Raw genomic sequence first — 13,599 nt, forward strand, 5'->3', positions numbered from 1 at the left:
TGCAGTTAACTGCATATATGTAGCCTTTATGGAAAAGTGGCAAGATGAAAGCTGTTTTTAAAACAAAAACATAAGAAGTTCTGTTTACTGCTTGGAAGAAGGCGTTCTGGTCAGATGAACTTTTTTGCCCACTTGTATAATATTACATGTGTGGTGGAAAACTAATACTGCATCCTGAATAAATGGTGGTGCATCCTGGACACATGGTGGTGGCAGCATCATACTGTGGAGATGTTTTTCTTTAGTAGGAAAAAGTTCAAGGGGTGTGAATATGCGTAAATGTATTAGCAAGGCATTTAAACGATGACTGCTTGGGAACCACCTGAGCTCTCATCCCCTGTGTCTGTGTCATGGGACACAGGGTAGAGAAGAGGGATCACCAGGCCTTTGTGGGGTTGCTGGTATCCCAACACCAAGTCCTCCAGCGTCCGAAAACAGTTCACCTGCACACCCTGTGTTGTCTGCAGAACATACAAACGGGACAGCGACAGATTTATTGCATGTGCTATAAAAACATTACATTGACTTTAATCCATGCAAATCAAATTCGGAAATCGCACAGAAGCTTTCATTAGGTTTACAGTGCATGGTAGCAATGCATGCTGTGACCAGCAATTTTAAACAAGTCACTATTATTTTTTAGAAATAGAATTGCACCAAGGGCAGCTAACAGAAATGTTATTCTTTTGTTGAATTATAACGTAAGTAAATGACAGATCCATTTTACTTGTTTAACTTGTTTGTTAGCAGATGCTGCACATAGAATCTTGTCTCTTCTGAGAGTCCATGTTTTAACAAAGCAGAAGTATCTATTTGCATGACAGTTAATGGCACATACAGATGATGTGCGCTGATAAAAGACATCCCCTGGGAAGTTAAAAAGTTGTGACATCAATGCCTATTCATTGAGAATGTTAAAAAAAAAACTTCAATCACCCATCTCTGTGAAACTTTGTGGTTTTTTATTCAGACATTTAAGCATCCTTTTAGCAATCAAACTTTCAATGCATTCAAAGCATTACAGATAAAATAAAATAAGAATACACACTCACACAGCTACCATTCACATGGAGCAGTTTAACATGGTATATTAGTCCACAACTGCAGAGCGAGCAGCTCCTTCCTGTGACCTCTTTTTATAATATTTTCGCTCTCATTTTGTGGTGAAAGAAACCACTTTTTTGGCTTTGGCTACTTGTTCATTCTTCCAAAAACTCTTCAAATAGTAAAACCACAAATATCTCTTGAAAAGTAATTTAAAAGAAATGAATAGGGAATGAGGCAACTTCCCCAAAAATATCTCATCGGCCCTCTTGGAAAAACAAAAAAGGGCGAGCATGCGACTTATGAGCTAGTGGAGCAAATCCAGTTTGGGGGAAAACACATACTGGAGGCCTATACTGATGGCAGTGGAAAAACAACTGAAATAGCAACAGAGTTAAATGTCCTCATTGGAAAGCAGAGGACTTTTCCAAGTCAAAGCCTTAAAAGCTGCTGCCAGATAAAAACTGTTCTTTTGCCTTTAACGGAAGAAAAGGGTTATATATGTAGTTAACTTTATGTGCTTGCGTGTATTAATGAGTCCTTTTCACCACACTAAGAGTCTCAAAAACATATCTCTGTCTCAAACATCCCCACATCCCTTTAAATCATAATGTCCAATACAAACTCCCCCATACATGTGTGTAACAAATAATCACACCCTGTGGTCAGTGAATTAGTGAGTGGGTAGGAATCTCTTAGACATGAAAACAATTTCTCGACTGTGCTGCTGAGCTCATGCTGCAAGCATGCAGCCACATGGCAGGGATGCCATTCAAACAACAAAGTGGCTGCAGCCATAGCAGAGTCTGCAGAGAGAAGAAACACAAACACGCTCCTGTACTCTCTGCATCGTGGAATAACAGAGCATTGTTTGATGCGTTCTAACACCATCTGACCTGCAGGATTTCTGACTAGCTATACAGACTGTGTCAAGGTTTCAAGCGTCTGTTTTAGTTCTCTTTATTTACTGGTGTTTGGCTGGAGCTTTACGTTTAACATGGCAGTGACATTTTTACCTGAACTGCCAGAAGACCATCCGGGTCAGGAAGAATACGGTACGTATGAACATGACGTTTAAACCTTTGGAAAGACAAAGATCAATGTTAGCAACAAAAAACAAACACTTAAAGGAAAAGTGAGGCTAGCTTTTATTAGGCACAACGTGAACATACTTACCTCTTGAACTTTTTCACACTTTATGATGATACAACCACAAACTTTAACGTATATTATTGTGATTATATGTGAAAGACCAACACAAAGTAGTGCATGATTGTTAAGTGAAAAAAAATTTTTTTTACCATGCCCTTAATACAAATCTAGTGTAACCAGGAACCACCTCAGTGTAATTTAATCTCAGCATAAAGGCAGCTGTTCTCTGAAGGGCTCAGAGGTTTGTTAGAGATCATTAGTGAACAAACAGCATCATGAAGACCAAGGAACACAGCATACGGGTCAGGGATGCAGTTGCGGTGAAGTTTAAAGTAAGGTTAATATGCACTGCTGAAACAAATAAAGTGAACACTCAAATAACATCCTAGATCTGAAAGAATGAAATATTCTCATTGAATACTTTGTTCTGTACAAAGTTGAATGTGCTGACAAGAAAATCACACAAAAGTCATTCATGGAAATCAAATTTATTAACCAATGGAGGCCTGGATTTGGAGTCACACACAAAATTAAAGTGGAAAAACACACTAGAGGCTGATCCAACTTTGATGTAATGTCCTTAAAACAAGTCAAAATGAGGCTCAGTATTGTGTGTGGCCTCCATGTGTCTGTATGACCTCCCTACAACGCCTGGGCATGCTCCTGATGAGACGGTGGATGGTCTCTTGATGGATCTCCTCCCAGACCTGGACTGAAGCATCCACCAACTCCTGGACAGTCTGTGGTGCAACGTGACGTTGGTGGATGGAGCGAGACATGATGTCCCAGATGTGCTCAACCGGATTCAGGTCTGGGGAACAGGCGGGCCAGTCCATAGCTTCAATGTCTTCATCTTGCAGGAACTGCTGACACACTCCAGCCACATGAGGTCTAGCATTGTCCTGCATTAGGAGGAATCCAGGGCCAACCGCACCAGTATATGGTCTCACAAAGGGTATGAGGATCTCATCTCGGTACCTAATGGCAGTCAGGCTACCTCTGGCGAGCACATGGAGGGCCATGCAGCCCTCCAAAGAAATGCCACCTCACACCATTACTGACCCACTGCCAAACCGGTCATGCTGAAGGATGTTGCAGGCATCGCAGATCGCTCTCCACGGTGTCTCCAGACTCTGTCACGTCTATCACATGTGCTCAGTGTGAATCTGCTTTCATCTGTGAAGAGCACAGGGCACCAGTGGCGAATTTACCAATCCTGGTGTTCTCTGGCAAATGCCAAGCATCCTGCACGGTGTTGGGCTGTGAGCACAACCCCCATTTGTGGACGTTGGGCCCTCATACCATCCTCATGGAGTCGGTTTCTAACCGTTTGTGCAGACACATGCACATTTGTGCCCTGCTGGAGGTCATTTTGCAGGGCTCTGGCAGTGCTCCTCCTGTTCCTCCTTGCACAAAGGCAGAGGTAGCGGTCCTGCTGCTGGTATGTTGCCCTCCTACGGCCTCCTCCATGTCTCCTGTGTACTGGCCTGTCTCCTGGTAGCGCCTCCAGGCTCTGGACACTATGCTGACAGACACAGCAAACCTTCTTGGCACAGCTCGCATTGATATGTCATCCTGGATGAGCTGCACTACCTGAGCCACTAGTGTGGGTTGTAGAGTCCGTCTCATGCTACCACGAGTGTGAAAGCACCACCAACATTCAAAAGTTACCTTTTGAATGTTGGTGGGATGGTCCCCCACCTAAATTGACAGGTCAGCAGGTAAAGCATTAATCAGTGAAGCACCCAAGTGAACCCATGGTAACTCTGGAGGAGCTGCAGATACCCGAAGTTCAGGTGGAAGAATTTGTTTGCATGAAAACTGTTTGTTGTGGCATCCACTAATGTGGCCTTTAGCAAAGAGGAAAGGATTGCTGAAAGACAGCCGTAAGAGGTCCCATCTGCAGGCTGTCACAAACCTTATTTGTTCCATGAGGAAGAAGGTTTTTCTCGTCAAACAGACAGACCACAATTTAATTTTGCAAAGCATTGAGCTTGGCAGAAAACACTTCGGACACCCGATCTCTATGGTGAAACAACAGTGGTGGTTGCAGCATCATGAGTTGGAGATGCTTTTTGGGTCAAAGTCCAGACCTAGACTCAACTGACAATCTGTGACAAGATTATAAAATAGCTTTTTTAATGCTTTCCATCCAATCTGACAGAGCTTGAGCTTGAGCTATTTTCCCCTAAAGTAAGTAAGTAAAATTTTATTTATATAGCACCTCTCAAGACACAGATCACAAAGTGCTTCACAACACTAATACAAAGTACAATTGGAATAATATATTTATAAATAATATATTATATAATATATAATATATTTATAAATGTAAAATAGAAGATAAGATAAAATCAAAAATAAACTAACCAAACGCAAGCCTAAAAAGATGAGTTTTTAGCTGTTTTTTAAAAGACACCACCGAATCCGCAGTCCTTATACACAAGGGGATAAAGAATGTGTGAAAATTTCAGTCTGTAGATGTGATATGATGGTAGAGACATAACCCAAAACAGTTGCTGGTAAAATTGCATTTAAATATGACTTAAAGAAGTATCGACTCGAGTATCGAGGGTTGAATACAAATAAACACTAGTTTTTTTCGTATATTTATTTCTAAAAAACATTTAAACCCATGTATTATTTTCCATTGACTTCATAATTATGAAACACTTTGTGGCAACCTTTCAAATAAAATTCCTGAAACACAATTAACTTTGTTTTGTAACTTGACAGAGACATTTCAAGGAGTACCAATGTGTCTACAGGGTACTGCACAATGATGTGAAAAAGTGTTGGGCCTCACCAACAAACTTTTTCTGGTTTAGCTTTTTTTGTCATGCTTAAATGTTGCAGATCATCAAAATAATAATTTATTAACAGACAAAGACAACAAAAAAATCATCTTTAAAATGGTATTTGCTAAGAGAAATAGGTATCTAAACTTGGGCACATGGGAGAGTGTAATTGCCCCCTAAACCTAATAACTAGTTGTACAACGTTTGGTGGAAAGAAATGCCATCAAGCGATTATGAAACCTGGCAATGAGTCTTTCACATCGCTGTGGAGGAATTTTGAGCCACTCTTTTTGTAGAATTACTTAAAATTTTTGAGGCATTTACAGGTGGCCTTGCTGTTGTGCTTTGTATTATTTTCCTGCTGCATAACATTAATTTAAGGTCACAAACTGATGTGGGATAATCTTCTTCAGGTTCTTCTGATGAAGCGCAGAATTCATGGTTACATCGGTTATAGGAAGCCATCCACGTGCTTCAACGGCAAAACAGAGAAATACTTTCTTGTGGTTTTGTAACTGCAGTGTATGACATGCTATCATAAAGGTGTTATTGCAGAATACTGACTTGTTTAAATAATTTATTGTGAAAGAAAAATGGAAAATGTCACTTTTAACAGTCAATGGCATTTGAACATAAGAGTAAAGTTTGAATAATGTAAATTATAACGTTTAACTATGATAGCAACTGTGGAAGACATGATGATATACAAAGAAAAGAATGAAAGGAAAGAGGCTGCACTGGGAGCAGTCAGGCTCCGCTTTCAGGAATGTATCTGGCTTGAGCCCGATGTGAAGGCAGCATAATGCGGTTGCTGGAGCTCCAGACCACTTTTAGGGGCCCAAGAGAAGAAAAGGGGCATTAAATTAGGGAAACAAAGACTCATACGTTTGGGTTTGACTCGTAGATGGTTTTGGAGAGAGCAGTCTAAGTTGATGGCCGTGCGGCAAATGATGATGCAGGGGATGGATATCCCACATTAAATTTACAGAGACTAATTTCCACATAAATGCCGTCAGTTAAGTTATTTATTTTACATCAGACATTTTTCCATATTCTAGAAGGCATTTATATAAACAAATATGTGTTTACCATAACAGCTTATAATAGACCCTGTAAATAACCAGAACTGACTCTGTTTTAGAGTGCGTGTTTATACTTACAGCAGGCATAATGCATAGGCTCCTGGCACTGACTCACTGTCTCTCACCAGGTAGCTGCCATCCCTCCTTGCCCGTGCCAGCAAGTCCTCCGCTTTCACACGGCTGATGTCACGATGGTACCATGATGCCAAAGCCATGGCAATCAATGAGAAGAGAAGCGCTCATGAGAATAATCCACATGAGGTTATGAGCTCTGCAGAGGGTGCATTTCCAGCACAAGTTTATAGTTTTAGGCTTGCAGTTATGTCGTGGCACCAGTGATCTCTCTTGCAAGTCAGCAACATCAAAACCACTGTGGTCTGCTCAAATATTTAAAGCCTTTCCGTGATTCTAGCACTTCCTGGGTCCTTCCTGGTTGCTTCTGGGTCACCCATGCTCTGAAGGAAGCAGATATAAAAAAACATTCCAGGTTATTCCACTTCTACACGCCCTCCACTTCTCAGCAAAAGTTTCAGTCCTCCTCCATCCTGGTAATGTTCTTCTCTATAAAGCCCCAGTTTGTTATTTAGGTTGTGAGCTGCTCCACCCAGGTGTGTGTATGCATGTGTGTTGATCCAGCAAACACTGACCATCACAGCTGAGCAAGGAAGAGAAGAGAAAGAGGTACAGGGGGAAAAAAAACACAGCAGAGTCTGAATGAAGCTTGCAATGACGCTGCCTCGGGCTAAACCACAAACATGAGCCCTCCTTCTTATCCCAAAACAAAAGCCCTACATGCAAACAACAGGAAAAGAAGAACCAAGAGTGGCAAAACAAACAAATCAAGCCGCACACACACCACCCACACACGCGCTCACATATGCACAGGCATGCCAGATGGAACTCAGTCAGCATCAAAATCAGACAGACCCGCAACAGAAACCAGACTAATTCAAATGACTTCCCAGCTCCACTGCCATATAAGGGAAAAGAAACACCCTCCCTATAGATTCATCTGGTGGCTGCAGTCGTCTTTGCGCTTTTTTCCAAGTCTTGATTCCATTTAGAGTGATCCTGGAAGGATGTGGGCTACTGGGGTCTTACCTTCATACTTAATGTTTGTGAGCTGATGTCAGTAGAGTCCTACCCGAACTGGTGTGGTCTTCTTCAGACTGCTGTCAGAGCAGAGACACAGAGGACAGCCCTGTTGAAGCGCAGAGCAGACAGAGGAAGTGACTCGTTATTCCAGATGGCAGGCAAAGCCAGGAGCATTCTTGTGAGGGGCTCAGCTACACAGCCAGTGCGTGAAACAGCAAACTACTTCCTTCTTCTCCTTCCATTCTCTGTCTGTTTTCTCCTTCATGCCTCAGCCCCCTCCTGACTCTTTACTATTGTTTCAAAAGGAAAACACTGCTTTCCTCAGACATGTTATTCACATCTGGTTAATCCTTAGCTTCTGCTTGCTTTTAAATATCTTTATCTTCTGACAATACATCCTCTGTTGATATAAGCTTTCTTCAAATTAAATCCTGTTCTTTGGTCACCCTCTCCTCATTTTTGCTCTTGCTCAGTCTTTCCCTTTCAGCAAACAACCTCTCCATATGGTTGTGATCATCCCTTGCTTTCCTATTTTTGCCCTCATCATGCATTGCCCATTATTCCCCCCTCCTATGTCCCTCCCACTCCATTAGCAGGAGCAGAAAACCACGTGGGAAGCTGCTTGAACCCACATTTGCTGCTTTGCCTCGCTATACTCAGCAGAAATTTGTGAACCACCAACCACAGACTCCATAAAACAAATAGAAACAAGTCCATCCCAATCTGATGCATGTTCTTAGTCCTCATTTTAGGATCACTGCTATTTCTGTGTGTTTTGCACTATGTATGAGAGATGACATCTATTATAACTAAAGCTCCGCACTAGTATTGATTGGTTCACAGGCGTTACTGTTGTGGGAATTAGCTTCTTCACACAGCAATTAGGCATGACTAAAAAATTCCAGAAAAAATGGGGATGGAATGAGTTTTTCATTATATTTAACATGCAATGCCTTGCAAATGTATTAAAGAACCTTGATATTTTTTCACATTTTTTAAGTTGTTTCATTTGAATTTTTAAAAACAGATCAACAAAAAGTAGTGCGTAGCTTTGAAGTGAAAGAAGAGGATACATTGCACTGTCTAAACAATTCCATTGTGGGTCTGGCTATATGTTTAGATCAGTTGTCTTGCTGGAGGGTGAACCTCTGACAAAATCTTGAATCTTTTGCAGCTTCTGTCATGTTTTCTTTAAAATTGCGCTACATTTGTCTCCTTCCATCTTCCCCTAAACTATGACCTACTTTCCAGTCTCAGCTAAGAGTGTTCATGTGTTCATAAAAACTCTTCCTCCAGAAAATAGTGACAGCTATCCAGCTCTCTGTCAGGCTCTTAGAGAAGAGTACTATGTTTACAGAATGAAGCCACTGCCACAATTAATGCTTTGACAGTTTTGCAAAAACAAGTGAACCTCCCAGAGAATATTTCCACCATTTAAAGACAGCTTATTTTCACAGATGTTATGCTCCAGGTCTTGAAGAAGACAACACTTTTAAGTCTTTGTTTCCTCACAACCTCCACGTTAGCGTGCAGTATGAAGTGACCATGCATTGTATAACAGAGAATCTCTCTATGCAGGAGACTCGTAGATATGCTCAGCTTGTGTGGGAAACACGTGTCCGTTCAGACAGAGCAGGAAAAGGCAAAGTTAGAGTGTTAAACATTCAAACTGAGAACAGGCCTAAGAAGAAGCACAAAGTAAGTCCCCAAGTGATGCAACAGAACCAGGGGGGTGGGAACCGGCGTCAGCCAAAAGACAAGCCACCAGTCAAAAGACAAACACCTTTTGACAGTGCAACATCGAACTGTAAGGTTGGTGGTAAAGAGTGGAGCCACTCCAAAGATGTCATCACAAAGGAGGAGTTTGAGATGATCTACAGGTGCGTTATAACTGAGGTAACGGCGTTCCTAAAAGACATGGCAAGCTGTTGCAGTCCAGAATCAACCCTGTAAAATCTATCAAACAAGGTATGATGATGGTAAATAATTTCCAACACCCTTTATTCTGTTTTAATCTTTTTAAAGGACCGTTCAGGGGAGGCCCAGCGCGCTGATGTCTTTTGCTGGCAAAAAGACATAAACTCTTCAAACTGGATCCAAGAATGTCATAAGATCACGTGATCATATGCACAAGTTAAGTATGAGTGAAGCACTGTTTGTGTACCCGGTGATTTCATTCATAAAGAGGGGAAATTAAGGTATAAGCATTGCTGACTTTCTCTCCGAGGCCTGCCGAAACTGTGTCGCAGAGAAATCCCCAGTAGAGAAGCTGTTTCTACAAGCCAAGTCTGAAGGAAGGACAACGGTCCACACCACCGTGTTTACGGTAATGAACAGCTGGTTGACGGACAGAACGAGCCGCCCAGCTACAGCTCCGGAGCTAACCCTTTTGTTCACAGAGCGAACGCACCTTCAACCCCCGAGGTTAGCCGCTTGTTGACTATGTACGTTTCTTCAAGTTTCGCCCCTTGGACAACGTTTCCTCCCCACGGTTCATGAGGTTAGGTGTTTTGGGCAGAGACAGATTTAGGATGAAATGATCTAAACGTTTTTCATTTTATGAAGTTTTGTTTGTGTTGAACTCAGCTATCTTGGTGCTAGCAGGCTATCTGCAGCACACATGTTCAGGTTGTGTTCTTTGTGTGTTTTTAAAGTTAAGACAAACTTTACTTGAAGGGTGATTTTAAACAGAAGATTGATCATAACGCGCCGTCCATGCTTATGCATTTTAACCCTTTTATTAACCCTGGTATTTTAAAGGTATGTGTTGATTCTGGTGCTAAGCTATTAGCTTCTTTTGTTAGCTCAAATGCTAACCGGTAAGAACACGTGCTTGCTACTAAAGAGTATTTAACAGAAAGGTCGTTAGTTTCAAGCTAGTGAATAATAGTCCCTGAACATCATTTACTAGATTTGATAACTAAGTAAACACCATTAAGCCCCATTTCTCCAGAAAGATTTGGCTCTTTTCCAAAATATTCCCTTAATAATATTTCTTCAAATTTTATTTCAATAAATAAAGGCAGCTAATTAGACACTGAGAAATTGTCATCCAGAAGGTTGGTTTTGTTCAGCAGATCATTATTTAAAACATTATTTTATTAAAATAATATTTTATCTGATCTTGCATTGTGAAGGGTTGTCTAAAGGTTGCTGATCATTGCCTAAGTTGGTTCCAAGACTAACTTCACTTCACTTCCAGATTCTTCAAGATAATCCTTGGTTCTCAAATATAAACATTGCATGGTAATGTTGCATCACTCTTTTGGTCATAATTTCCAATCATCTTTAATCAACTTGTTTATGTTGTACATAGCCCATTAATCTTCCCTATTCTTTAATTCTGCTTGGTAGTTTAGTTGGATTGTTTTAGCATATTAAAGAGTTTGTTGATTGAAATATGTTTGACTTTGAGTTGACTTATTTTTGTTAATAAATTCTTGTATTTTAAGAAATTGTGTGAATTCATTCCATATGTGTGCAGAGTTTATGCTGTTCAATAATGTCAGAGCTCGTCTCACACCTTTCTATTTTGTCCTAATACCATCGCCTTACTGAGCTGGTATTCACAGGACAACCCTTAACAGACCGAAATATTATTTGATAAAATATTAATATTAAATAATATTCCCAAATTCATAATCACAACAAGTACAAGCAGGCATGACCATGGATTGGTTAATTTGATTTTATTAAACTTTTTGCCAGCTACCTATTTGCATGTCCTGCATTGAAGTTATTCTGCAAATTAATGGTATCACCTCCTCCAAACCACAAGAGAACAGAATGAAACACATTGTTGGTACCAGGTAGTCCAAGGAGGATGCCTTCTCTTTCACTGAGCACATGATGAGCAGAACCTGGTGAAATTACAAAACAACAACAAGGTGACCCAAATGTTACAGCCTCTGTCGACATGAATCAGTGTGCAGAAACTCACCTAAAAATACAGCGCACTACAGAAAACAGATATGTTAACACTAAACAAGGCTGTAGTTGCCTGGCAGTCACTCTGAGCTCAGACTGAAATGTGCTTCAGATACTAATTAAGTTCAGCAATATTGTCTATTTCAGGGTACACCAAGAAGTCTTACACCAGCATATCAGGACTGCATTAATTGGCTCACCATTGGGTTGTAAAACAGTTTCTTTAAATAGCGAACAGTGCATCTCTTGTCTCGATTTAGCAACAATCTGGAGGCTGTGTTGTTAAGAGGCTGTAATACGATGGGGCGCTAATACACTGAGACAATGCAGAAGTTCCTGCAAGAGACAATACTGGCTGTATATATAAATCACCTGTCTAAAAAGGTACCAGCTCAACTGTAAGCGGCTTACGTGACTCTGTGTTGGCCTGCAGAGATGAAACAGGTAAAATAGGGAGTTCACCATGGGGAGACCAGGGCCTAGCATTATACAAGGCTCTTTTGTTAAGATAGTTCCCAGCTGATAATACGTGGTATGCAACATCTTTACATTTGACAACTTAACTCTCAAGAGAGCACTTTTGATTTGTGGAATATTCAAAGCCCAGACAAAAACAACATTTACGTAACAAACTGCAGCAAATCATGGTTAATTTGTGTCCATTTATCTTTTATCTGTTTCTTTAAGAGATGGTTAACAGAGGTTCTTGGTATGTCTGAGTCTATTACCAGTTATGTAAAGCTCTATTGCCCATATGAAGAGGTCAGTGATACTTAACAAATCAATAACAATGAATTCATGTAAAATTAAGAAGTCAAAAGCCTTCTTTCCATATCTTATAAATTTTTACTATGTCTTTCCACTGACATGATTAAGTTGTGACTTTCTGCCACACATAGCTATTTTGTCAGATTATAATGCAGTGTTTGAAAAACAATTAGTTTTATAAGTCATGGTGTCCAGTGTCATGCAAACTTTTCATACATGGTGATGATGATGACCGTATGTTTTTGTTTACAGAGGCAATGTACATTTCATTGACCTTAACAAAGGAAAAATGCATGGTACAAGGTTATAGTTATAAATGTTAATTTCCACTTGTTGTCCCTGGCCAGGCTGTTGTTAACATGAAGTAACAGAAATTTATTAAGAGTAATGGTAGAAAAATGTAGAAGAAATAATTACAGTTCTTTACAAACATTTTTACATCGTGTCATGTTGCAAAAACAAAACTATAATATTATAGGCATTTTATGTCATTGATCAACACACAGAAGCAGATATTTGTGTAGTGGAATGAAATTAATGTTACAAACGTATTTTAAAGAAAGTTATTTTACAAATAAAAATGTCAAATCAAACCACATTTTGCTTCAATTACACGTGCAAGTCTTTTGGGGGATGTATTTACCAACTTTGTCGTCGCCACATTTTTCTTTGCAAAACAGCTCAAACTCAGTCAGGTTGGATGGAGAGCATCTTTAAGCAGAAAATCCGAAGTTATAGGTTATAAATTTGATTTAGGTCTAGACTTTGACTGGACCATTCTCAATGAAATCTGTATGAATGTGCTTGGAAACCATTCCTTTGTAGCTTTGAAGGTATGTTTAGTGTTTTTGGAAAGGAGGGAAAGCTCCACTCCAGTCTCAAGTGCTGCAGCCTCTAACAAGTTTTATTCCAGAATCGCTCTATATTTAGCTCCATCTTTTCATCAACTCTGACCAACTTCCGCATCCCTACTACATGATTCTGCCCCCACCTGTTTCCACATTTCCTTTGTTCAATACATGACTTGTAGCAAACGTTCAGAATTCTTACGGCTTTCATTACAGTGATGTCCCAAGCAAATGAGGCATGAGGACACTGTAGTGCTTTTAAAAAAAGGTGGGTTTATTTACGCAGAAGTAAAACACAAATCGAAAGAAAATCAGTTAATGTCAAAAGGCCCTTAAAAGAGCCTAAGTGAACAAACAATGCCTAACCACAACAACTTAACATAACTGCAAATTAACTGGTTAACAGAACAAAACTGATTTAACCAACAAGAAATAAATGGGGATTTAATTACCGGCTGCACAGACCAGTCTGACATAAAAAGGGGAACAGGGAAACTATCAGTTAACAGTTCTTCCTGCTGCCAGATTCTTCCACCTGAGCTTTGGATCTCTGCAGCTCCACAAAAGCTACTATGACCTTATGAGTGAGGCGACTGTGGCTCAGTGGGAAGAGTAGTCATCTTGCAATCAGAAGGTTGTGGGTTTGATTCCAACTTCCTCCTGCCATATGTCAATGTGCCCCTGGGCAAGGCACTTAACCTCAAGTTGCCTACCAATCTGCATATCGGTGTATGAATGCGAGAGTGCATCTGGGTGAATGTGGTTCTAGTGTAAAGTGCTTTGAGTGGTCTGTATGACTGGAAAAGCGCTATATAAGTTCAGTCCATTTACTTTGTCAGTTCTGGTGGACAGTCGTGCCTTGATATCTTTGCAATTGCTCATTTT

General features: G+C 40.3%; 1 protein-coding gene and 1 long non-coding RNA gene across 2 annotated transcripts in view; one reads left to right on the forward strand and one right to left on the reverse strand.

The window, feature by feature from the left end:
• The window catches only part of inppl1b (inositol polyphosphate phosphatase-like 1b), a 29,901-nt gene extending 23,607 nt beyond the window's left edge, over positions 1-6,294 (reverse strand). The window contains exons 1-3 of the mRNA XM_047353682.1: positions 6,155-6,294; positions 2,061-2,124; positions 323-461 (exon numbers count right to left, since the gene is read on the reverse strand). Coding sequence (XP_047209638.1) covers positions 323-461; positions 2,061-2,124; positions 6,155-6,291 — 340 coding nt within the window. The 5' untranslated portion in view covers positions 6,292-6,294. The remainder of the gene's footprint in view (positions 1-322; positions 462-2,060; positions 2,125-6,154) is intronic.
• Positions 1,976-6,766, forward strand: LOC124860386. Its single transcript, XR_007036331.1, has 2 exons — positions 1,976-2,099; positions 6,205-6,766. It is a non-coding gene; the product is annotated as an uncharacterized LOC124860386 (long non-coding RNA).
• Positions 6,767-13,599: the final 6,833 nt, after the last annotated feature.

Source organism: Girardinichthys multiradiatus, chromosome 23, assembly GCF_021462225.1.
Source record: "Girardinichthys multiradiatus isolate DD_20200921_A chromosome 23, DD_fGirMul_XY1, whole genome shotgun sequence".
In the NCBI taxonomy this organism is placed as follows: Eukaryota; Metazoa; Chordata; class Actinopteri; order Cyprinodontiformes; family Goodeidae; genus Girardinichthys; species Girardinichthys multiradiatus.